Source organism: Vidua chalybeata, chromosome 7 (genome assembly GCF_026979565.1).
Source record: "Vidua chalybeata isolate OUT-0048 chromosome 7, bVidCha1 merged haplotype, whole genome shotgun sequence".
In the NCBI taxonomy this organism is placed as follows: Eukaryota; Metazoa; Chordata; class Aves; order Passeriformes; family Viduidae; genus Vidua; species Vidua chalybeata.
The window spans coordinates 19,204,266-19,226,935 of NC_071536.1; the positions used below are offsets into that span (position 1 = coordinate 19,204,266).

At 41.4% G+C, this 22,670-nt stretch overlaps 2 protein-coding genes across 4 annotated transcripts in view; both read right to left on the reverse strand.

Moving 5' to 3' along the window:
• The window catches only part of GAD1 (glutamate decarboxylase 1), a 32,821-nt gene extending 27,295 nt beyond the window's left edge, over positions 1-5,526 (reverse strand). The window contains exons 1-3 of one of the 3 annotated variants that reach the window (XM_053947152.1): positions 5,267-5,526; positions 3,971-4,116; positions 2,142-2,204 (exon numbers count right to left, since the gene is read on the reverse strand). In XM_053947152.1, coding sequence (XP_053803127.1) covers positions 2,142-2,204; positions 3,971-4,040 — 133 coding nt within the window. In that variant the 5' untranslated portion in view covers positions 4,041-4,116; positions 5,267-5,526. Of the gene's footprint in view, positions 1-2,141; positions 2,542-3,970; positions 4,122-5,266 lie in introns of those variants that run through there. The other 2 variants (XM_053947153.1, XM_053947151.1) reach the window with 2 other exon arrangements.
• A 16,137-nt stretch (positions 5,527-21,663) lies between these two features.
• The window catches only part of MYO3B (myosin IIIB), a 230,947-nt gene continuing 229,940 nt past the window's right edge, over positions 21,664-22,670 (reverse strand). The window contains exon 39 of the mRNA XM_053947139.1: positions 21,664-21,723. The gene's annotated coding sequence lies outside the window, so the exon portion shown is untranslated. The remainder of the gene's footprint in view (positions 21,724-22,670) is intronic.

A 22,670-nucleotide genomic window follows, 5' to 3' on the forward strand; every position in this document is an offset into this window, starting at 1 on the left:
GCATAAATCTCACGGACTCCGGAGACAAGCCCAGTTTCTAACATGCATGGCTGCTTTGGAAGCCCCACTCTTTCGCGTTGCTCACTGGGTTTGGAATCATCAGCTGGCCGAGGCCAAACAGGAGACGCGCCGGAGCAATATTTCTACGTTGAGCATTCCACTGGTGCCAAATGTCAACAGGATCAGTCTCGGCAATAATAATTGCCATGGTGGGAGTGTAGCATACAAATCCAGATACAGGAGGAAATCTGCCCATATTTTGGCCGCCGTGACAGTTCATTAAACTGCTTAAAATAGGGGTTTCGGTTTGGGGTGTTTTTGTTTTGGTTTGTTTTTTTGGTGGATATGTGCAGTGACGAATGGGGGGGTGGGGGGAACGAGTCGGGAGGGGTGGGGGTAGTGGCAGAGGCAGCGCTCTTTTCAGGCGGTGGCTTTCAACCAGAAAAGGAAAAAAAGCTAATCCTTAAATCTCTCAGTTATTTAAGAAGAAACATCTTGGATACGAAATTATTGAAAATGTCAGACCCATTCAAAATTAATCGATTTCAGTGTGATATGTACAAAAGGAACAATTCCAAGGCATATTTGTGACTATACAATATTTAGGGTCCGGAATGATATCTTATGAAAGGTAAGGACAAGGAGGTATCACCTGCAACAGTCAAATGTCAACTCGTTTAGCATGTTTAATTAAGATTCTTAGCAACCTTAATACTTCACTCTGTTTACCATAGGCAACCGTCCCTGTATGTCTTTGTGAAGGTGCTTGAGTCAAATGGGAGGGCCATACAAGCAAAAACAGTGGTCCTGATCAAATTTGAGTATTCCAAAACGGCATGACTTACTATTCAGAGTATATTTTTTGTGTAGTTTGTGTAGAACAGAAAAGAGCCAGTAAAGGAAAACTGAGCACCAAACCACAACCAGAAATACAGCTTGTCTTGAATTCCCTTCACAAAGCCTTCACTACGCTCTCTTATGCCCTTCTCAAATCCAAAATGGTGGGATATTTAATTTTCAAGTATTTGAGCTCATTGAGGGAAGCGGCGCTGTCCTTCTCTAACCCCCGTAGTCTAGCAACACGGAGCAAGCCTAAATGCGCATTACTTTATCAGTTCTGCTTGCCGGGCTAAATTAAAATGATGGTGAAAATGCCCATCGCTTCAGCCACTGAGGGGACTGGTAGGAAAATGGTCCATTAAACCCAGATCAGGAGCTATTTATAGAACTAAGCGACTACTCGTTAATGTCGCCAGCGAAATCTCTCACAGACACGGAGCTAAATATTTGCACCCTGATTCTTTTCCCGTTCAAACTTCCAGGTGACAAAACGCTTAATGAATGAACTTCGACTCGAGCAAGCAGGGAAAGAAGTTTAAATGTTCCTTTGCATCGAAAAAAGGTTAGTTTCTCCCACGACATATTTCCCATCCCCCCAAAAGAGACAGAGCAGAAAAAGGGAAATAATTTCTGTGTAAGGGCTATGGGCTAAACGGAATGATTCCCCCATCAGAATATGAAGATTTGACTGTTAGTCTCTGAAAGCGAAGGCGCTACTGAGATATCTAGAGAAGGAAGACAGCTTGTTATCCGCAAATGAATCTCTTGCTATAACGTTGCGATCTGATTGTGCATTTGTTTCCCTTCTGCATTTCATGTGCCTGCGCGCTGACTGGCTGCCAGCGCTATCTTACCAGCACAGCAAGCTGACGAATTGCTCTTTAATAAGGCTCTCGTTAATCTTTTTTTCCCCAGGAGATCCGTATTTTCTAGTCAGATAAGGTTGGAAAATTTCACACAGTGAGAGGTGGCGAACCGGCCCCCCACCCCCCGGTTTTCCTCCCCGGCGCGTCCTGAGCTTTCTTTGCTCGGAGCGCCCGGCGCCTGCACCCCCCGTATGTGGCAGGAGGAGCAGCGGGGCCGTCGCCGTCCCTCCCCCGGCGGACAAAACCTCGGCCACCGCCAGCCCGCGGGAGGGCACAGCAGCGGGGCCGGGGCCGCGGAGCCGCCCTGCGGCCGGCAGGGGGCGGCCGAGGCAGGGCCGGCGGGGGGTGCTCCGCCGGGGCTGCCCCCGCCGGGGCGACCGCGTCGTCACGCGTGGGTGTGTGGGGTGTCATACGGGGAGGCACGGCCGCACTTACCGCATATCTTCAGCCCGATCTTCCTGGTGCACCCGTGAGCCACGCCGCACCATGAGTCGTAAGCTGGAAGAGAGAGCAGAGTTGTTCCCCTGGGGCGGCGGAGTTGTCCGGCCGCCGCGCCCCACCCCGGTCCCCCGCACGGCTCCATAGCCGTGAGAAACGGCTGACACCGAGCCCGGCGGCGCTGGGCGCGGGGCAGCTGAGGCTCGGATGACAGCGAGGTGACATGCTGGCCTGCCCAGAGGAGAAGGCACCCGGGACCCGACATCTCATCATTTACTGGCGGGGCTCCAGGGAAGCAGCAGCTTAAAATAAAGTGGCGTGAAATGGGGTCACAAAAGAGTTCAGGAATTAATTGGGTGAAAAATAGTATTTGACTAGATGATCGGACTCGCATCATTGAGCCTCGGACGGACTGACGGGCCGCCGACGGCCCTACTGGGACCGCACCCCTAGAGGGAACAGGCTGCTTCCCAGCCCCTCGAGTCGTGGCTCGGACATGCCCCGGTCGGCCCCAACTGAGCCCACGGGAAGCGGGGAACGAAGCCCAGGACTGAGGTGGAGGGTGCGCCAGCCGCGGCCACGGGCTCTCCCGAGCCTCTCCCGTTCGTCGCGCACGGCACGGGGCAGCCGCAAGTCCGGTAGCGATGGACCCCAGAGGACGACCGGGGGCTGGGGGTGGCTGACCTGGCGTTGGGGCGTGAGGGGAGAAGGTTTCAGACAGCTCACCCAAGCACGGAGGCAGCGGCCTGACTCTCGGGGAGGGGGAAGCGGGGGAAGCGCCAAGGCGCTCCCGGTCGCGCGGAAGAGCCCTCTCGGCAGGGGCGCTGCCAGTGGCCGGGGGCGGGGAGCCCGTGTGGGCAGGGGAGGATGCTGCTGCCAGCGGTTATCTTTGTTTTAGCCGTGTTGCCAATTAATTAGATTTCTGTGTGTGACACCTCAGTCGAAGTGTTTGCCACGCGCGCCTGAAACAAGACCCAGTGCTGCCGTTCGCCCCCTTCCCCGTTTTTTTCCAGTTTCAGAATAATGACAATAATGACTCCGATGCTCCGTGTCTCGGACCTCTTTCAGGGTAAAAGCTATTACCCGCTCTGCTGTCCCTGACAACCTTTCATTTCTTACTATTGCCCGCTCTTTGTCCCTGATGCTTCGTAACATCAAGCCCCTTATTGTTCGTTGGTTTTTTTTTTTTTTTTTTTTTTTTTTTTTTTTTTTTTTTTTTTTTCTCTAGGCGATGGTCTGAACTGCCTGGCAGGGCTATAAACTGATTCTCTACCCACCTGCAGCAGCCTCTGCTTCCCACTCACACCTCAATAACTCAAGGCGAATTCAGAGCAATTAGGAATATAACGCTTTGAAAAGCTGCAATTAGCATCCAAATTTCTCTTGATTACAGGCTTCAGCGTAGGCTGAAAAGAAGCTGCAGCATTAGCATTTATAAAATGTAGCTGGGAAACACCTGCTTTAATACCCTGGTGTAACTTTGCCCTTCAACTGATTCGTTTTCTCCGCACCCCTTCCAAGATCGGATTTTGTTGTTCATCTGGGAGGTCAGTTTATTGTCTCTATCTCTCAAACGTGGCTGTAAGATAAAGACAGCATTGGCCAGTAAGGTGAGCTTTTTCTCACAGCGTTTTCCTCGCCACGGACCGACCTCTCCTGTTCCCAGTAGGAAGATGGTTTCTTTGTGTAAAGCACTTTCCGCACCTTGCTTAATGGCGCGGAACAGGGCTTCACAGATGTATCATTTCGTTTCGAAACTGGTCTTCCTGAGCCTAAATGGAGAAAGCCTCCAAAACACTTAAAACGAGGAAAATATTAAAACCTACTTGTAGGTCGCAGATTAGGTGGGGTGGGGTCCGGAGCATCGTTGGAGGACGAGGGAGCGGAGGAAGCCATCCCTTCAGAAAAGCCCCAGTCCTCGGAGCTCGTATTTCCTCGATATTCCTCTGAGGGGTGGGCAGCAAGGAATTTGCTGGAAGGAAGAACAGGCGGGTTTAGTAGTCTAGTCTCCTGGAGCACCACACCAGAGTCCCATCCAGATGCCAGCGGGCGGTAGCCGCGCAGGTCCCGAGGCGGCAGCAGGACCGGCCGAACCGGGAAAACGCCTCGACAGACTGAAGAGCAAAATCTTCCCTTCGCTAGATTCCAGGGCGCTACCCCCCGCGCCTGAATGACGGATTTAGCAGAGCATGAAGCCTATAGCAATTATATCGGTGGCCACTGAGCAGGGCAGTTATATGGCTCGCATCAATTGGAGACCAACGTGCAAAGCGGACTTCGAAATCACCAGCCCAAACGACCTACAATCCCAAACACAGCCCGCTTCTGGGCTTTACCAAACACACGTCAGGCTAAGCATTCAGGAAAGACTGACAGATATAACCCCGCCACCAGAAAGGTGCGTTTTGCCCAGGTCCAATGCCAGGCGCCACATACATGTGTATTTGCACACACATGTTTCAGCAAACCGGGGCCACTCTTTGCTCCAGCACTAACCAGCGATCTCCCGTGCCCGTGCTCGCTTTAGTGGCGCAAATGGCAGCAGAGGCATGTCTGGGGAAGGGAAGGTGTAGGACCAGCCCTCGCTCCTCGCCAGATGTTCAGCTCTTTCCTGGCGGACACGGCGTTCCGATAACCAATACAGGGTCGCTGATCGAGAATTGCCGGGTCACTGCCCAGCTCGTCTCTTTGTCCCCACGTCTACCTGCGATTTATTTTCTTCCCCTTGTAAAGAAAATGAAGGTCGCGGTAACGAAAGAATGCTTTCTTTGTTAGCGGCTTTTTTCAAATCGGTAGCTACCGATTCATTTCCACTGCTGGGTGGATTTACACCGCGTGTAAACGCAACGGATCAATTATTTCAATGGAAAACAGGTAATTAATTTCTTTAAGACGAGAAAGAAAACAGCATAAACAGATGATATTTTCTAGACAATGCCTAGAAGTGAAGTAACAGGTTAACACTATGTCTAGGGCGGTAGCTGTATCAAAAAACCCGTTATTCCTTTATTCATACGACAGCGACCAAAACCGATTTTTGGGAGAAAAAATGCTCCAGAGGTTCCCAAACGCTTGAAAAGAAAAAAAAAAAAAAAATAGGATGCTGTTTAGAGGACACTTACCGAGGGGGCGAGCGGACACTCTTATTGCCGTAGTCCAGGTTGGCAGGGCGACTCTAGCCTGGGAGCGACCCGCCGCTTATAAACTCTGCCAGAAACGACGTCGGAATATCAATCGCGCCGCGGAATTTAATGCGAGATGACCTTTTTTTCCAGAAGTGCTCGGATTTGCTTTTTTAAAAGCGTGAATCGCCGGTTGATCTGCTTCGACGCAGGCATGAGTCACAGGACTGCCGCCACCGCCTCCGCTCCGCACAGGGGCTGGGGACCGCTGGGGCGGGGAAGGGCGGCCCACCGGCCCCGGCTGCTGCCGCTGGTCTGCTTCGCCCCGGGGCGGCGGGGCTGACTCCTGCGGCGGGTGGGGCTGTCCAGCCGAGACAGGGGCGGCACCCCAGGCAGGCGGTTCTGCCGTGCGAGCCCCTCGTTGAGCCCCTCGTGCGGATGGAGCCAGAGGTTTTCCCTAGACAGCACCGGCTTGACCCGAGGTCGCCAGCTGTGCTAATAGGCACCGCACACATCGGCGCACCGGTGAGGCGACGCGGCCGAACTCCCGCCCCGGCCCTCCCCTGAGCATGGTGCGGGACTCGAATAAGCCAGGCGGGGTTCATGTGAATTGTAGCTTAGCAACACCCCCTGTCCCCCCCTCCGCCGTGCCGAGGGTCTGATGTGACCCGCTGGCTCAGTCCGCGGTTCCCGCGGCTCGCCCCGCTCCTCCCCGCCAGAGGGTGGCAGAGGCACGGGTACCGCTGAAGGGGAACACCTGGATGCCTGTGACTTGTCCTCAATGTTGCCATTAGATTACGATTTTATACCAGACATCCCTTTGCTAAAACCAGAAACATTAAGACAACAAGCTTTTCGTACCCCTGACAACCCCATGTCTGGGTTACTCCATCCCACACCCCGAATATGCTTAGCCATCATTTTGTGGTTGTGACCGCGGTGCTGTTTTTAAGCATGTCACGGTAGCTACGCAGATGCCTAAACCAAACCCTTCTCAAAAAGATGTCACATAAGGGGCTGGGAGGAATCCGTAATAAGAAGAGAGGAGGGGAAACAGCCTGATGGAGCCAGAGAATTTCATCTTGTGCAGCAGATGCCGGGCAGTGCAATGAACAGCAGGGCTGTGTCCTTTCTGAAGGACTCGAGGGAAAAGCAAAAACTTACAAGCCCATTTGGTAAAGGAAACCATCCGACTGACAGCATTAAGTAGCCAAGACAACTGCTTTGTCGAGCACACTTACTCTCTAGGAACTGGACATGTAACAAAAACACCGACAGCACAAAGGCCAGTTTTTAAATACAGCTTTACAGATATTAATGGCCCTAGCTAACACGACCTTTTCTCATATCTAGACTATCATTTTAAAGCTGGTTTCAACCAATTGAGCAAGACAATTGCTCAGTGCAGAGTGTGAGTAATAATAATATAACTGTAACTAATCGTCTTTATAAATGTAAACAAACGTTCAAAGGAAGTCATGGCAGGACTGCAGTACAAAGAGTCAACGAAAGACCACACAAAGAACCCCTAAGCCATCAGTCACTGTGAGGCACAACCCGGCCGGGTGTATGCCCGACACGCTTATTCCTTTCCTTCTGGCTTTCCAGAAGTGCGTGTGTCTGGAGTAAACAGACATGGTTTAACATAAAAATTTACATCCTCGTAGAATCTGAGGCCCGCGAGGGGTAGGAGCCAGACAATGAAGTCAGCGAGTCTTCCGCGGCACGCTGGAGATACGCTCTTTCCAGCACCTCGAGGAGCCCGGCGGCGCGGCGCTCCCGGCTCTCCGCTCAGCACCGCGGACAGCACCCGCTCCGGCCCGGCCACGCAGCCCTGGCACGGTGAGCAGCTCGCTCGGGAGGCGCGGGCAGCAGCCTCGCACGGCCCGGGCGGGTGTGCCGAGCGCTCGCTCCCTCCCTGCCGTGCAGGAGGATGCCGAGAGCGGGCCCCACCGAGCCCGGCCCCGCTCCCCGCCTCACGCCCCCTCTGGGGGGCGCTGCATCTCAAGCCCAGACGCTCCGCAAAGCCCTGCGCAGACGCCCGGCCGCGGCTGCGGCTGCTCCGAGCCCGCGCTCACCACGATCTATTCGTCCTGGCCCCGGCGGCAAGGGGAAAGCAGCAAACCCCGGGGCTCCGCGAGTCCCTCCCTCGCTCATCTACAGCGTGGCTGTACAGCACGCCTGGAAACGCTTGCTAATTTTCATTTGCAACGGACCAGCTTGAAAATTCGACCTAAACCCGAACTACTCCAGCTCAGCGGCTTCATTCAGAACTCGCCACACCAAGTGAAATCTTTGAAACATCCTTGCCAGGGGTACACGCCCAGGCTAGGGCACTCAGAGATATGCCGCTTTCACGGAGAGAGTTCAAAGTCTTCCCCTCCAGCTGTGCTGCTCAAGCAATCTGCTATTTTCTCCTTGCATGTGACTGTCCCCTCCTTGAGGCTACTGCTCGAGTGCACTCCAGGCACAGGTTAGAGAGAATATCTTCGCAGCTGGGGATCCAGAAGACTTCGGATTTGCTTTAAATCCAGATGTTTACTGAGGATGTGAAACACACAGGAAAAACAATTGATGCATGGTATCAGCAAGGCAGTAGGATTCCCTTAGCTAATTCCCTTAGCTAATTCCCTTAGCTGAAGCTTGTAAGCAGCACACCAGTTAGAATTCACTTTAAAAAGCCAGACCTGGGGTATTCCTTGAATTCACCTCCCTCCACAAACGGCACATGCTAAAATATGAATCTTGAATACCCTGAGTGGGCAAAGGAATGAATGTGATGCAATAAATATCTTTAGCAACAAAGACTACTCAATAATTATATAGTTTTTATAGATGTGGACATATAAACAATGACTGTCAAGCAGAAAAAACCCACTATTTGTATTGCAACCTGTAGATTTGAATAGTCACTGTGTTTGGAGCTGCATACAATATTTTAAGAGAGATGAGCACCTCCTGCCTACACTGTAAGGAGGTCACAATATAGACACGTGACCATGGAGAGGCAAATAGAGAAAAGTCCTTGTGCCATAACATCTTATTTCTTCATACTCTGAACTATAGTCATGTTATATATGCATTTATCTGCAGGCAGGAAAACAAATTTGACTTCTGGTGATTATTATTATTATTATTATTATTATTATTATTATTATTATTATTATTATTATTGTGGGGGGTTCCCTCCATGAATGCTCTGTGTAGCCTTTTAATTGCCATTTTGTGTGGATTACAAATATTTTAGTAGGCTGGGATTAGGTAAACTCTTTGAAACTGTATACAACAATAAGTACAGAGAACATCTGTGGTGTTTCTGGACCTGAGGGTATGTATTTTTGTCTTTGCAGCCTGTGAGTTTTTTTTTTTTTTTAATAATACAGCTATAATTTGTAATCCAATACATTATTACAAAATATATTTATTGCATCGAGTATCTCTTTTCCTACAATTCCTGGTATACAACAATGTCTACCTTACCGGTATCTTAGATAAAATGGAATAATTTAAATAATAAATTTCATTAACTCTTGACATAGAAAAATTGGAAAATTGTTCAAAATTAAGTTTTTCAGAACTTTTCTGGCTATCATCTTTGGTACTTAAAAATACAGATAATAAATTCCTGTATATCTGTAATGAAAAAAAATGAACATGCCAAGAGAAAAAATAACATATTAGTGCTTTGATTATTTGGATTACTTGGCCCTGTCCAGAAAATTCTACAAATGGAAATTTGGTGAAGACTGTGGATTTATACTCCTACTCTACAGATAACTTCTGCTGTTCTCTGTAACTTGACAAAAACTAATCAAAGATGAATGATATGTTAGCTTTGGGTTTATGAACAGTCAGTACTGATGCACCCAACTGGCCCATATTTAAGGATCATGTACATCACTTGATTTTCAAAGACAGCTCAATATGAACTGCCAGACAGAACATTCAGCACTGCTGTGATGAAGGGCATTTAGAAAAGTCTAATTTGAAGCACATTGTTTTACATACTTTGTGGCTTCTTGTTTCAGGATGTCCCCTTCCTGATCCATGGTGGCATGTCTTGTTGTCCATTTTGATCTGCTTCATCTGAAAAACATCCCAAAGAACAACCCACATCCTGAAACAATAGCAGTGGAAAATCCCAAGTCCCAGTACCCCCAAGCAAACATGGAAAGAAACAAAGAATCCCCTTACTTCCAAGCTGTAACAAAATAAAATCTTTTTTTATCTAGATGGATCAAACAAAATAAGTTAGGTAACTGCGACTGCAAATTGAAAGAATAACAGAAGTGACAGTACACCAGTAAGTCCACTCTGTACCAGTTTTAGGAGATTGCAATTTTACCCTGTGTTTGAAAGGAAATTTATTTCCCACCTCCCCAGTAACCCTGTAGAGCCAAGACAACTAATGCCTGGATATATTTCCCCTTATGATATTATAATTGATACATATCACTGAATTATGTCTTTTTATCCCAGAGGAGGGCATCAGTTTACAATGAGAACATTCAGCATTTTCAGGAATGCTGCTGCAGGAGATTGTGCAGCTTGATTCTCCAATCTCAGAACAAATTTGGAGAGCTGGTTTCTGGGATTTTTTAACACACAATTGTTTAAATTAAGCATATTTCATAAATAATCCTCAGGAAACAAAAAGCATGGGCTTTTCTGTTACTTTAAGAAAAAAACACTTCTCAAATCATAACTGAATTTCAGGTATTGGCTTTACAAGTCTCAAAAGTTTTTGGGATCATTAGAGTTGTGCTCTTAGCTAGGATTTTTTTGTTTTGTTTTGGTTGGTTGCTTTGGGTGTTTTGTTTTTTGTTTGTTTAGTTTTATTTTTCCCCCCCCTTTCCCCTCCTCTTTCCTTTGTGGTGGACAAGTCAGGTTAGTGTGCCCTGGGTAGCCAGCAGTACTAGTGAAACAGCAAACTTCCTGCAGCACTGCATTTGAAACCCTTCCTTCCTTTGGTTTCTTTTTAGTGACAATATTACAGAAATGGAAATAAAAATTGTTTCCAAAATGGAAGGTTAAGTGCACCTGATTGAAATACAGAGTTTAAACAAAGCACCAATACTTACATTTTTTTAACACAGTGCAATCAAAGCACAGAAACACAAACAGGATGGTAGGAACAGCTACAAAGATGGACAACAGACACACTGTACTCTGAAGAGTACAGTGATATGTGCTTCTCTACCAAGACATGTTTGTCCACCAGAAAAAACCAGATGGACAGGTAAGAAAAAAAATCCCTTCTCTCTGTTAGACTGAGTAGTTAATCTTCCCTATTCCGAGTGGATTTCATTAGCATTTTTACAACTAACAGATTCCTATTTGGAGGTAATAGAAGTGTGCATGAACTTTAAGTAAAGAAATCATTAGTTACACAGGCTTCTCTATTCAGTACAAGTATGGAAGATTACGAAAATATTGAGGGGCATTTTTAAGGACAAAACCATTTTTCCCAGATTAAGAGAGAGGTAATTCAAATTGAAGACATCTCCCAGACAGAAAAATCAGATTAGAGTTGACTTGTTACAGACACGTATTCCAATCTATTTATGTAATAAAATCTTGTCTATTTTGGCCTTTCAGAATTTCTCTGCAAGCACACACTTACCTAATGCTCTTGACTCCTGTTGATGGTATGCTGATAGTTGCACTTGAAGAAGACAACCACTGGGAAAAACAGAGCTGCTGTCATCTGGGACAGCATTAGCAACTCAGCACTAGAACAAGAGACAGGACTTAGCCACGCTTGACGTTGTTGAGTTAGGGATGGGATGAAATGATTTTAAGTTACAGAAGGTGAAAAAGAGAGCTTATTATTAAGAAGTAGTGTCCTTTTATAACTAGGATTGCTAAGGTGAGACTTCATTGGTCTCAAAGTAAAAACCTTTCACACTATTGGTGAACTACGAATAGCACACTGTGGTAGAACATATCTATAAACAACATGAACAGAAAGAGAGATAATTATTGTTTAAATTCTTTCTAAGTTTCCCTGGTCTGAAGACTGGGAGAATCCTCTGTTCTCTCTTTGGCTGAATTGAGAGCCTCCAGACAGGCTATCTTTAACAGTTTAGCCACAACAAAGTTTTTAGAAGCGAATACACGGGAGATAAAGCACAGCACTGCTCTGGGCAGTGAATCAAGCATAACTTCTCTCTTCGTAATCTTAAGGGATACTTAATGTTTGCTAGGGTTTAAAGGAACTGTCTGGGAAGGGATTCAGGAGAGTACAATGGATCACACTCTGGTTTCCAACTGCTCTGTTCTCCCCAGGACAGGTAGCAATGCTATTTGCATTCCTCTCCAGCCACAGAGAGAACACCAGCAACAGAACACCAGCCTGGGACTTCACTCCTCAGTATTCTTCTAACAGTCATCTTTTTTCTTCAGAGATTATTAATCCGTTTAAACAAATGTCTCAGCTCCATTGAAAGTAAAATGAGCTAGAAAAAATGCTGAAAGATTTGTAGATATCCACATTCAAGCTAGTCATGCCATACAGAAAAGTTTACAGATGTTCCACTGGCTTCCTCCTTCAGAGAAAATTCTATTACAGAGGCTTTAGGGATCTGAAGAACTGCAAGAATGAACAACACATTGCTTTTCTAGAATGTTAAAGAGCCCAGAATTTCCTTCTCCAGAATCTGAAATGTTAGACATGGAATCTGGCTTGTGTATTGGTGTAAATTAGCCCTAAATGTCATCAGATATTAACATAACCACTGCTTGCTAGAGACAGGCTGCATAAAATGCTGCAACAGACTTCAGCTGCAGTAAGCAGAACTGCATTCTGGTTACTGGTTTTTAACATGTTGAAAAAAATCACTGTCTTAGTGAGTGAATAGACTCTTCCTAAGATACAGCAGGGGATCCAGGTGGATGAATGATAACTCCTGAGAAATTTAAGAAATTCTTGTTCAAGTAAAGGCATTACAGATTGACCTGCTATTTTAAAATGTTTTCTGGCCAACAGTCAGTTTAAAAATGCATATTTTAAACAACCAACCAGCCAGCCAGCTAACTAACTGAGCTCAGAAGATGCAAAATCCTTTCAAAAACCATTCAACACCCAACAATTATCCTTAATTTTCACTTTGCATTCTCTACAGAAGAACAAGAACACACTGGTGTGTTGACAGGGACTCCAGGAATGACCTGAGATGCCACTGGGATACCGAGCTATTGTACCTTGGACCAAGTTAAAGTACTGGAGACCTGCAAAGGCACTTCTGCAACACAGGAAGATCTGTTCAAGTAATTCATCTCCAAATCTATGATTCCATGCTCTTTATGATGCTGGGGTTAAACAAAGAAACAGACCCTGCAAAGCTAAGCCCTGTTAAGAGGCACAAGTTTTTAATCAGCATTCTCTGTCATGTTTATCCTATTATTCCTGCATCAGGAATTACTGAAAGGAAAATAACACAACACAGAGATATTGCTTTGGCTAAAGGCAGGAAGAAACCCGTGGAAGTTCTTTTTATGGGCACACCTATCTAAGCATAAGAGTATTAACCCATTATTTCTCCAAGACGTATAAACTTCATTAAATATCATTTAGACACATCATTGATAAACAAAGATTTTTCTTACACTAAGGTGAAAGAAAGATAAACACTTAAAATTATAGCATGAAATGGTTACTATACAGCTCTAAATACCAGGCCCTAGAATTTCTGCAGTGAAAAGCAATACTAAATTTTAATGTACTCATGTGTTAAATAAGATATTCTTATTGTATCTTTTCTTCTGCCTACCCCAGAACAGCATGTTAGCTGTGTTTGGTTTTCATTAGTTAACTTTACTGAATGTGGTTACACTCAGTCCAGTTCTCCACACCCATATAACTGCAAGTTTTGTACAGTAAAATTATTAATATCTTAAAAAAAAACAACCCTGTAAATAAAGTAGGAGTTGGGTACAAGCATTACCTGCAGTAGCATGGCTTAAAGTACTTTTTCAGCACCTTAAAACCAGAAAGTAGCACTATCTGTCAAGTTAGATGCATACCTTTTTACAGGAATCCCAGCCAATGTATATCCAAACTTCTAAAAATATTTTAACTTCTCTATTTCATTCTGCATTGTAACATGGTTCACTTAGTCCCCACCATGTGGACACCAACTGATTTGAGGTAATACATATGGCAGACATCCCACATAGATGTCTGCATTAAAAATGGCAAAGATATTAGTATAAAATGTAAACCATCTTGAGTTTATATATATGATCTATTCTTGAGATACTCTGCTAAAGGGGAATTTGACTCTTAAGAGCATATCTGAATCATTTTCAAGTTTTAATGCCAGGCCAGAAAAATAAGCATATTTATAAAGTAAGAAGAATGACTCCCAGCCCACGTTTTCTCCCTGTCCTTAGCAAAAACATTCATATGAATTCACTTAGTTTTTCAGCAAATTGTTTTCTATTAGAAAAAAATGCAAATTCAAAAGCAAACAATAGGAGATGAATGATGTGGACACTAAAATGAATATTAATAATTCAGGAATCACAACTGCAAAGAAGTTGATAATTTTCACTCCTTTCAATTTAATTCCACTTCTCTCTGGAAAGCAGCTGGTTATTTATTGCTTATCCATGTCTAGAAAACAATCCTTTTGTCCTTTCTAAAGCTTAGCTGTGTCCAGAGAAACAACTAAATATTTGTGGTAAATTTGCTCAAGGAGTCTGTATTATAATCTGTTATGCAGATCAAACTCCTCAGGAGTGTAAATTCAAACCTTCCCAGTTGATTATGAATATTTCATACCATAGTGGCAGCTACTACTGTAGTTCATACCATTTCAGTCTATAAATTTGATAAATGTTAACAATAAATTAATATTAAATTGGTACAAGTCACAATCTTATCAGTTTTGTACATTTTCTGATGAATTTTACAATTGGCACTTATTCAACAGAAAAATTTTGTTTTTTCTCCAAATCTAGATGAGAGACTGTAATTGAAGATATGTATTTTTATAAATATGTCAGGCAAGGCTTTTCAGCTAAAATACTCTTAAGAGCTATATCATTAATGTCAAGGCTACAAAAATCACAAGAATTTTCAGGAAGCAGTGTTTTTATTTTAAGGCAGCATTTCTGCCACTCAAAACTACAACATTGTTTTGCAGATTACAGAGTTTTATATAATCATGCTGTTTTTCCCTTGTTCAAATGGTACAAAGGAATATATCACGTCCAATATTCCTAAAATACTGTTTTGCTCACCTGATGATCTATGTCACAGTTTCCATTTAACTTGTTGTTCCAGCAGGAAAACACTTTATCAATTACTTCTGCATACATCAAGTTTGCATGTGTCATCAAGTTAGAAAACAAGGTAATTTTTACAGTTATAAGTTTGAAAATATTGCAAGGACTGCAAAATTCTAAGATCTGGTATTAATTTTACTAAAGAATACTGAAATTTCTAATAATAATTATGATTAAAAAGTGTACTTCAACAGTGTATGTTGAAGATTGTTGGAGAATCAAAATCATGAATGAAATACTATACTATCTCCACACTAATTTTCTTCAGACTTTTCTTCATCTATTTTAACAGCTAGGGTTTTATTTTTTGTCTTGTTATTTCTGCTTTCATCACTTGTTTCTGCATCATCTTCACTCTCCCCACTGATGAATTTCTGTGCTGCTTCTGCCATAAAAACACACACAGCTCAACAAAGCTCTAAAATTATCACAGCTGGTCACCAGAAAATCATTCATTTCTGGGGAACATCTGAACTGTGCCACCAAGCCACTTTGCTGTTCCTGTTTCCTATAGCTACACAGTGCCAAGACAATGGAACCCTGCCCCAGCTATCTTTATATCCTAAACTGCTCCAGGACTAGAAAGCCTTGATCACAAATGAGCAGTGCTAGCTAAAGTGAAAATGTGAGAGAAAAAAATACACATCTAAACCAGGTTTGGAAGTATTCAAAGATGGATTAAGCTGATATCTGCAATCCTTTCCTTCTCATTACTTCTTTCTCATATATCAGAATTCAAAGGGACTTCTTGAGGTTAATATCCTTCAGACTAACATTCATTTCATAGTAAATGTGGCTTATATTTTGGCACGATTCAATTGCTGTGATCACAGGTAATGTCTCAGAGCACCCTCAGAAGTAATTTTGTGAATAAGGGACAGTTTAAAATTGATTTCCTTTACTAACTTTTACATATTCTCTGCTGAAAATTTCCTGCTAGAAAAGTTTTCTTCAGCATTTGTCTTCTGCTTCAGTGCAGGGTGAGCTTTATCAAAGTGAGGTTTTTATTGATGCTTTAGTTGATATTAGATTGAGGCAGTTGATGTGAACTCACATGGGCTACTTGTTCTGAATTTAGAAGACTGTTTCTAAATTTGTAGGATTTCTGACTGTTTTCTTTCTCTCTTAATGTACTGTAAAATGAGTACTTGCAATTGAACATCAACAAATGGAATATGTTTACTTCGACATTTTATAGACCAAGGCAGAATATTTAAGACATAGAAACCCCAGTCATAATAGAAGTCTTTTTCTCAATTGCTAGCTTTTAAAATACAAAGTAAAGTTCCTGTTAGTACAATAATTCTCATTGTGAAAGGCAAGACTGTCTGTACAATAAATTTTGTAGTTGGGATTCTCAAACTTACCCAGCACCTTTTCTTCAAGAAGTGGAAAAAAACTGCTTGGCCTTAGTATTTTCTGGTTCATAAATCAGAACTGCAGGCTGACAACAAAATACACTATAAACATGTATGATGAAAAAATAAACAGAAAAAAACCACCCCGGAGATAAGTCTGCCTCTTATGGTTCATGAAAGTGTAAATCATGTAAACCAATGAAAATCTTTACAAGTACACAGATCAGAAATGGATGTTCATAACCTGAAGAACATCATGCTCTTGGGTAATATGATAATTTTGAGTAAGTGGCTGCAATGCAATGCAATGTAAAAACAACAAAAAAGCATCAATAATTTTAGGATGAGGATAGAAAGCTGACAAATTACTTTAAAGAGCAGTAAGATGATAAAGATCTTAAATAAAGATTGTACTTATGATATAATGAATCATATCATATCAATCAAGAAAAACAGACATAGAAAATTCAGACACCAGGTTAAACCTGAGAGCATCTCCACAATAGCAAAACATGAAAATCTTGTATTATTTTGCATACCACTTGCACATATGCACTATAAAGTGAGCAAAACCAGTATCAAAAATCTCAGAGAAGAATAATTTTGAAGATGAAAACTGCCCTAATTACATCCTTCAAGATTCTGTTAGACAACGGCTGTGCAATTGTAATTTTGCACAAGCTAACACAAATTTTGTTGGTTTTGTTATAGCAAAGTGCCAGTATTTTGGGTTTTGCCATCCTACCTCCTCTTATCCATCTTCCTTCTCTATTGCTTTTTCTACAAAAACCAGCTGCAGTAGTTGAAATGAAGGTTCCCTTCCTCATCCTAATAAAAAATGCATGCAGGAGCTTGTGACCAGATAATGAGCAGGGAGCCAGGACAAATCAGCTGAAGTCACTTAGAAGCAACAACAGCAACAGAGATCAAAGAATAAAATACCAAAGCCAACTATTAAATTAATTGACAGCAGTCAGGCAGACAAAAGAGAAACTATTATAACACTGATAATCATGTATTTAGGGCCTCTAAATTTGTGCTGCTTCACAAACATAGCAAAACATAAAAATATATTTCACATCAGGAGTTGTCATAGGAAATCATAGGAATAACTGACACAATGTAGCATGGACATTTCTCACTATAAACCAAAATCATGTGTAAATCTAGGTCTGTGAATGAAAAGCTGTCTAAACAACCTGGTCTAGTGAAAGGTGTCCCTACCAATGGCAGGGGGGTTGGAACTAGATGATCTTTAAGGTCCCTCCAAACTAAGACTATCCTATGATTCTATTGTATTATTCCACAATTCATACACCTCTTTTCAAAATTACCAGAATCTGAGTCAGCATTTGCTATGCATACAAGTGCAGAAATTCTGGAAATTAGGTCTCAGTACATTGCCTATATTGAAATTTCCCTTACACTGTGACTGCCCAGGAGGAGCAGAACCTTACAATGAAGCAGCATTCTGATGCATTGAAATAACAGGACATATACATATATGACTTCAAGATCAGAAGAATAAAAAACCACAGAGTACCTGGTTTATACTTGACATGCCCATAGGTTTCTCTTAGCCTTATAAGAATTTTAGCTCCAGTGCTTAAGTTTTCCAAGTTGTAAAGGAAATACAATTCAGAACTCCACACACATTAATGCTCCTGACATGCTTTCTGTGGTTGCTGGAGCACAGAATGGTCCCTGGAGAAACACTTTCACAAATGTTTTTTCAACTATTGGTTCTAATTTTAATGAATTTAAACATTCTACATAAAACAAAGGCATGTAATATTTATCTATATGTTCACCTATAGTTAAAACAGAAATATAAAAACAGATTAAAGGACAAGTCACAGAACATGAAGCTGTTGAGTTCCCATAATGTAGCTTACCCAATACTATGTTTTATTTGATCCAAATTACAATGGTGCCAAGTGAACCACAGGTTAAACAGTTCATTCATGCACTTCCAGTCTTTCAAAATTAATTGGGTGACAAATTGTTGTATTATTGAGTGCTAATTGCTTAAAAAAGCATGTAATAGATCAGCTGCAAAACTGAAGTCATATTACCATGGTACTGCTTGAACTGCCACTTCTGAAAAGCAAATTCAAACCAGTTGTTTCACATTTTGGCTCACCTGATAGAATTTTGTTCCTCAACTCCAATGTTTCTTTGACTTGAAGCTTATGGTGAAATTTTTTAAAGTTTCACTTCAAATCTACACTATCAAATTGTTCAACCCCATGCTTTGGTCAATTTCCCTGATTAAGTAATGAGTATTTTAAAGCAAATAGTATTATAAAAGTTAAAAATTGTTAAATAATTTATCTTTTGGCCCCTAAACACATAATTTTTCATTTTGTTTGTTTGCTTCCAAAATAGATGGTAACTTTAAAAAGCATTAATTTTATATTCATGGTATTACTTAAATTCTGAGGTAGTGAAAATTTTCACCAGTTTCAGCACAAATCCACGTAAGGATAGCCTGAGATTTTGGAATTACTTAATTAACTGCATGAATATGCAAAGCAATGGAATGTAAAATACCATTGAATAATCTATTGCTACAAAGGAGGTGTATATTAAATTCTGGCCCAAGCTGATGCTTAGCTTGTTGGTCTCTGCCCTTTTTAAACAACTGCCTCTAGCAGAAAAAGAAATAACAAAAAAACCCAAAAGACCAACCATGTATTTTTTTTTTACAGCAGACCACCAGAATTTGTCTGAACAGACACTGAACACCAGAACAAACAGAACATTCTTTTCTTTTAAAGAAGTCTTAGGACAGCACATTTTTACTTCAGTTACTGAAACTATTTATTCATATTGTCTTAAACAAAGAAAAAAATCCAACAAACAAAAAGGAAGGAAACCAGTGAGGATTTGAACAGGGTTTCCTTTCCTACAAGGTCTGGACGTGAGCTCCTTCGCTGAGGTCTCCATCACTATTATAAGTCATCTATCCAGCTAAACACTGATATACAGCTCATGATCTACCCAATTATGTAAGCATCCACAGTTTGCTCTTACATCCTACTGAGATCACTAAAACTTACAGGTGTGCTTAAATGAATTTTTCTGGGGATTCTTCAGTAAGCAAACCACATTAATGTAACAATTACGCTCTTTAGCATTTAAGATTTTCTAGAATTTGTGATTATAATTTTTAATGGCCTTGCTTTTCCACAGTTACTAAATCCTCACCACTACAGGTTGTTTCTGTAGTCCTAGCAGATCATCACAACAAAGCAACATGGAACAAACATGCAGAGATTTTTAAAATGTGTCTAATGTTTACTCTTTGTCATTAGAGAAGCAAAAAATAAAGCTTCTGTTTTTAATAGCCAGACATCTTACTCTAGAATAATTTTAAACTCTTATTTGGTATGTCCTATTAAAATAACATTTAAGATTTACAATTTATTTCACCCCTTGCATACAACAGGCACCTTGGCCCACCCCTTGTATAACAGGAGTTAAAAAACTTACCTGGCAGCCAACAGCCAGGATAGAGCACCTTCTGATTCACTGAGCTAGTGCTGGCATTAAAGGAGAGCAAGCTGGAACAAGATAGCTCTAGAAACAGAGTGAAGCTGTAAGCCATACAGCCCCTTTTCCTCTGTCTAGCAGATGTCAAACCATGATTAGGAAGGGTTATTTGACATTATATGACTGTACAGTGGTGAAGTTCTTCAGCATGAGGAGCAACAACAGTATCTAGAATTGTATATCCAGAAAGGAGTGTGAATTCCAAGAGATGTATTGCACTTTCACAAGTACCTAACCTAAAAATGCTCTGCAGTAGCTACAAAAACCTACATTTTTCCTCAACTGTAGCTACAGCATGACCTCCATAACTACATAAAATCAAAGTACAAAATTTGAATGTAGAAGTTGGAATAAAAAAAGCTTAGATTTTGACACATCACAAAAATTATGCCCAGTGCAATAAGTACCATACTTAACCTACTTTGCCCTTCAGAATGTGCACTATTTATTATAATTCTAACTTAGTCCACTGGGTGGATTGCTCCTTTTTTTATCCACTAGGCGCGATCAAATCAGTGCAATAGAAGAACTGCTGATGCATGAAATGATAGGTCAATGTAACCTTGTCATGGAGTAATATCGCTGCAAATCACTGTAAACAAATAAAACAATTCATTTTTATTTGCAGTAGGTATTAGGCAAGGCATAAATTATCAAAATCTAAAGCAGGAACATTTTAACTGCAAATATAATATAATGCTCCATATTACTATACAGAAACCTCGTTTAAATACCACCTTAACACACAACATGGGGGAAAAGCTTTTCCAAATAAATGGTGGTTTTAGTCAGACTACCATCTACCACTGGATTTTCCAAATCAATATAACCAATGGCCTTCATACAGTGAAAGTTTTCTAAAAGCTTTTGTCATCAGGTGTCTTTCTTTTCTTGCCTTGTCAGTTACAGATATCTTTGGAGTAAGTTAATCTAAACAACTGGCTCAGTACATTTAACATAATTTTTACATATATATATATTCTCTTATTTTCTATTTTTATTTCTCATTTTAATTAGTTTACCAAAATAAAATTAGAATTGCATTCTTGGAGTTTTGATGTACTTAAAAAGAGATTTGTCTATGAGATGATTCATGATCAAATAAGAAAATCCTTTGGAAGATAAGTAAGGTACTTTAAGGCGGTAAAGAACTACCATACCAGGGGTCACATGCTAAGATATCATCCTATAAAACATACTGCATTATATTATTCTTAACAGCATAAGATGCATATTCTTAACAGCATAAGATGTTCTATATGGACCTCTGCTGTGCACTGCTATTAATAAGAAATCTTTTAGAATAAACTACATATATGTTTGTGTAAGCGTATACACACATTTATAGAGACTATGGTTGGTAAATACAACTTACAGGAGATTACAAGGCTGGTGTTGTGTAATTCTCAGAGTACATGCTCTTAATGGTTTTATGTAGCAACAGTAAAATGTGATGTAAGCAAAATTAAAATGGTATTTAAACTGGAGACTCCAATCTTGAATGGTTTGTTGTACATCACAACTGTATAGAGAACAAATTACATATACTACTGAGAATCTAATGTGTACTGAACTTTTAAGTTGGGTGTGTTTTATTTTCTTTCCTAAAACATCCTCAGGAAAAGTGTTCAACTTCACAAACAAACACAGAGAAACTATTTTAAATGTTAGGGATTAGTGAATGAGAAAAAATACATTATTATCTTATGTGAGACAATAAATGTTTAAAAGGCATGGTTTAACATAAATAAATAAATAGTGCAAAGTCATTAAAAAGTCTGAAATATAGTATTTGTAGTTGTACATTTAACATGAGAAGGAGGTGTTGGAATGAGGTCTTGAAAAAATTTCATTTTTTATTTAGGACATGTTAGCATGTGTTAGCATGATAGATATCTCAAGTAGAATACTCTTGTCAGAGCAATTTTCCAGCAAGTGGATATGTCAGCTCATTATAAACCCCACATACTACACTACAATGCCATTATGAATTTTAAGCAGGGTCTGCCTGGCCACACAAAAGACAAGATACAAATATTAATATTTCTTAAAAAACTGATTAAAATATCAAAATAAAATCATTAGGTACTAAAATGTGTTACTGATGCTATCATAGCAAACACACTTTCCAACACTTTAATAATAGACTTAGAAATTAGAAACTCTTACTAAAAGTACTGCCACATTATTTGTAGCCATAGATACTTCATAAGAAAATACAACTGGAATGATCTCTTCTGGCATTCGAAACCCCTGAAAAATAAAATTAAACATAAAGAAATAATTTTAAAACAAGTTTCACAACCATATCCACATAAAATCTAGTAGAGATCTGAAGGTTCCTATAAACAGAATCAGCTGTTTTTCCTTTAATCTTAGGCTGAAAGGGTCTGTGACACAGTAGTTATATGCCAAATAACCCCTAGGAACATTAAACAAAAAGATCTGCAACTTTTCTGGTCAGTCTTAAGGATACGTTCATTTTTTCTATAGCATACAAATGAGAAGTTCAGAAGCTCAATAACAAAAAGCAGAATTCCTGAACACACAGTAGTTGCTCATCCTTGAAAGCAACAGACCAACATCTCCCTGCTCTCCTTGCCAGTACTGGCATTTATAAATGTTTTCCCCTTGCTGCTCTCTCACTTTGAAGCAGCTAAAGCAAGCTGTATTTGTTGCTGGGTTTTGGCCTCCCTCACAGAAGGCACACAGCTGTCAGGAAGGCACGAGGTTTTATGTTTGAATTCTATTGCAGGGCCAGACCCTGCTCCCTTAAAAGTCAGAGAAAGTTATTCCTTTAAGTTAATGAGGAGCAGAAAGAGGTCTTGAATAGCAAGTTTCTTCAGTATTGTGTGTATTTATAGAAATATATAAAGGTTTGGATTGAAAGGGATGTTAAAGATGATCTAGTTCCAAACCCTCTGCCATTAGCAGGGATATTTTCCCCTAGAACAGGTAGTTCAAAGCCTTGAACACTTCCAGGAATGGAGCAGCCACAACTTCTATGGGCAAACAGTTCCACTACCTCACCACCCTCACAGTAAAGAATTTATTCCTAATATCTGATCTAAACCTGCTCTCTTTTAGTTTGAGCCTATTAACCTCTTGTCTCATCCCTCCTTGGCCTTGCAAGAAGTTCCTCTCCAACTCTCTGTAGGCCTCCTTGGGTACTGGAAGATGCCCTAAGGTCTCCCTTGGAG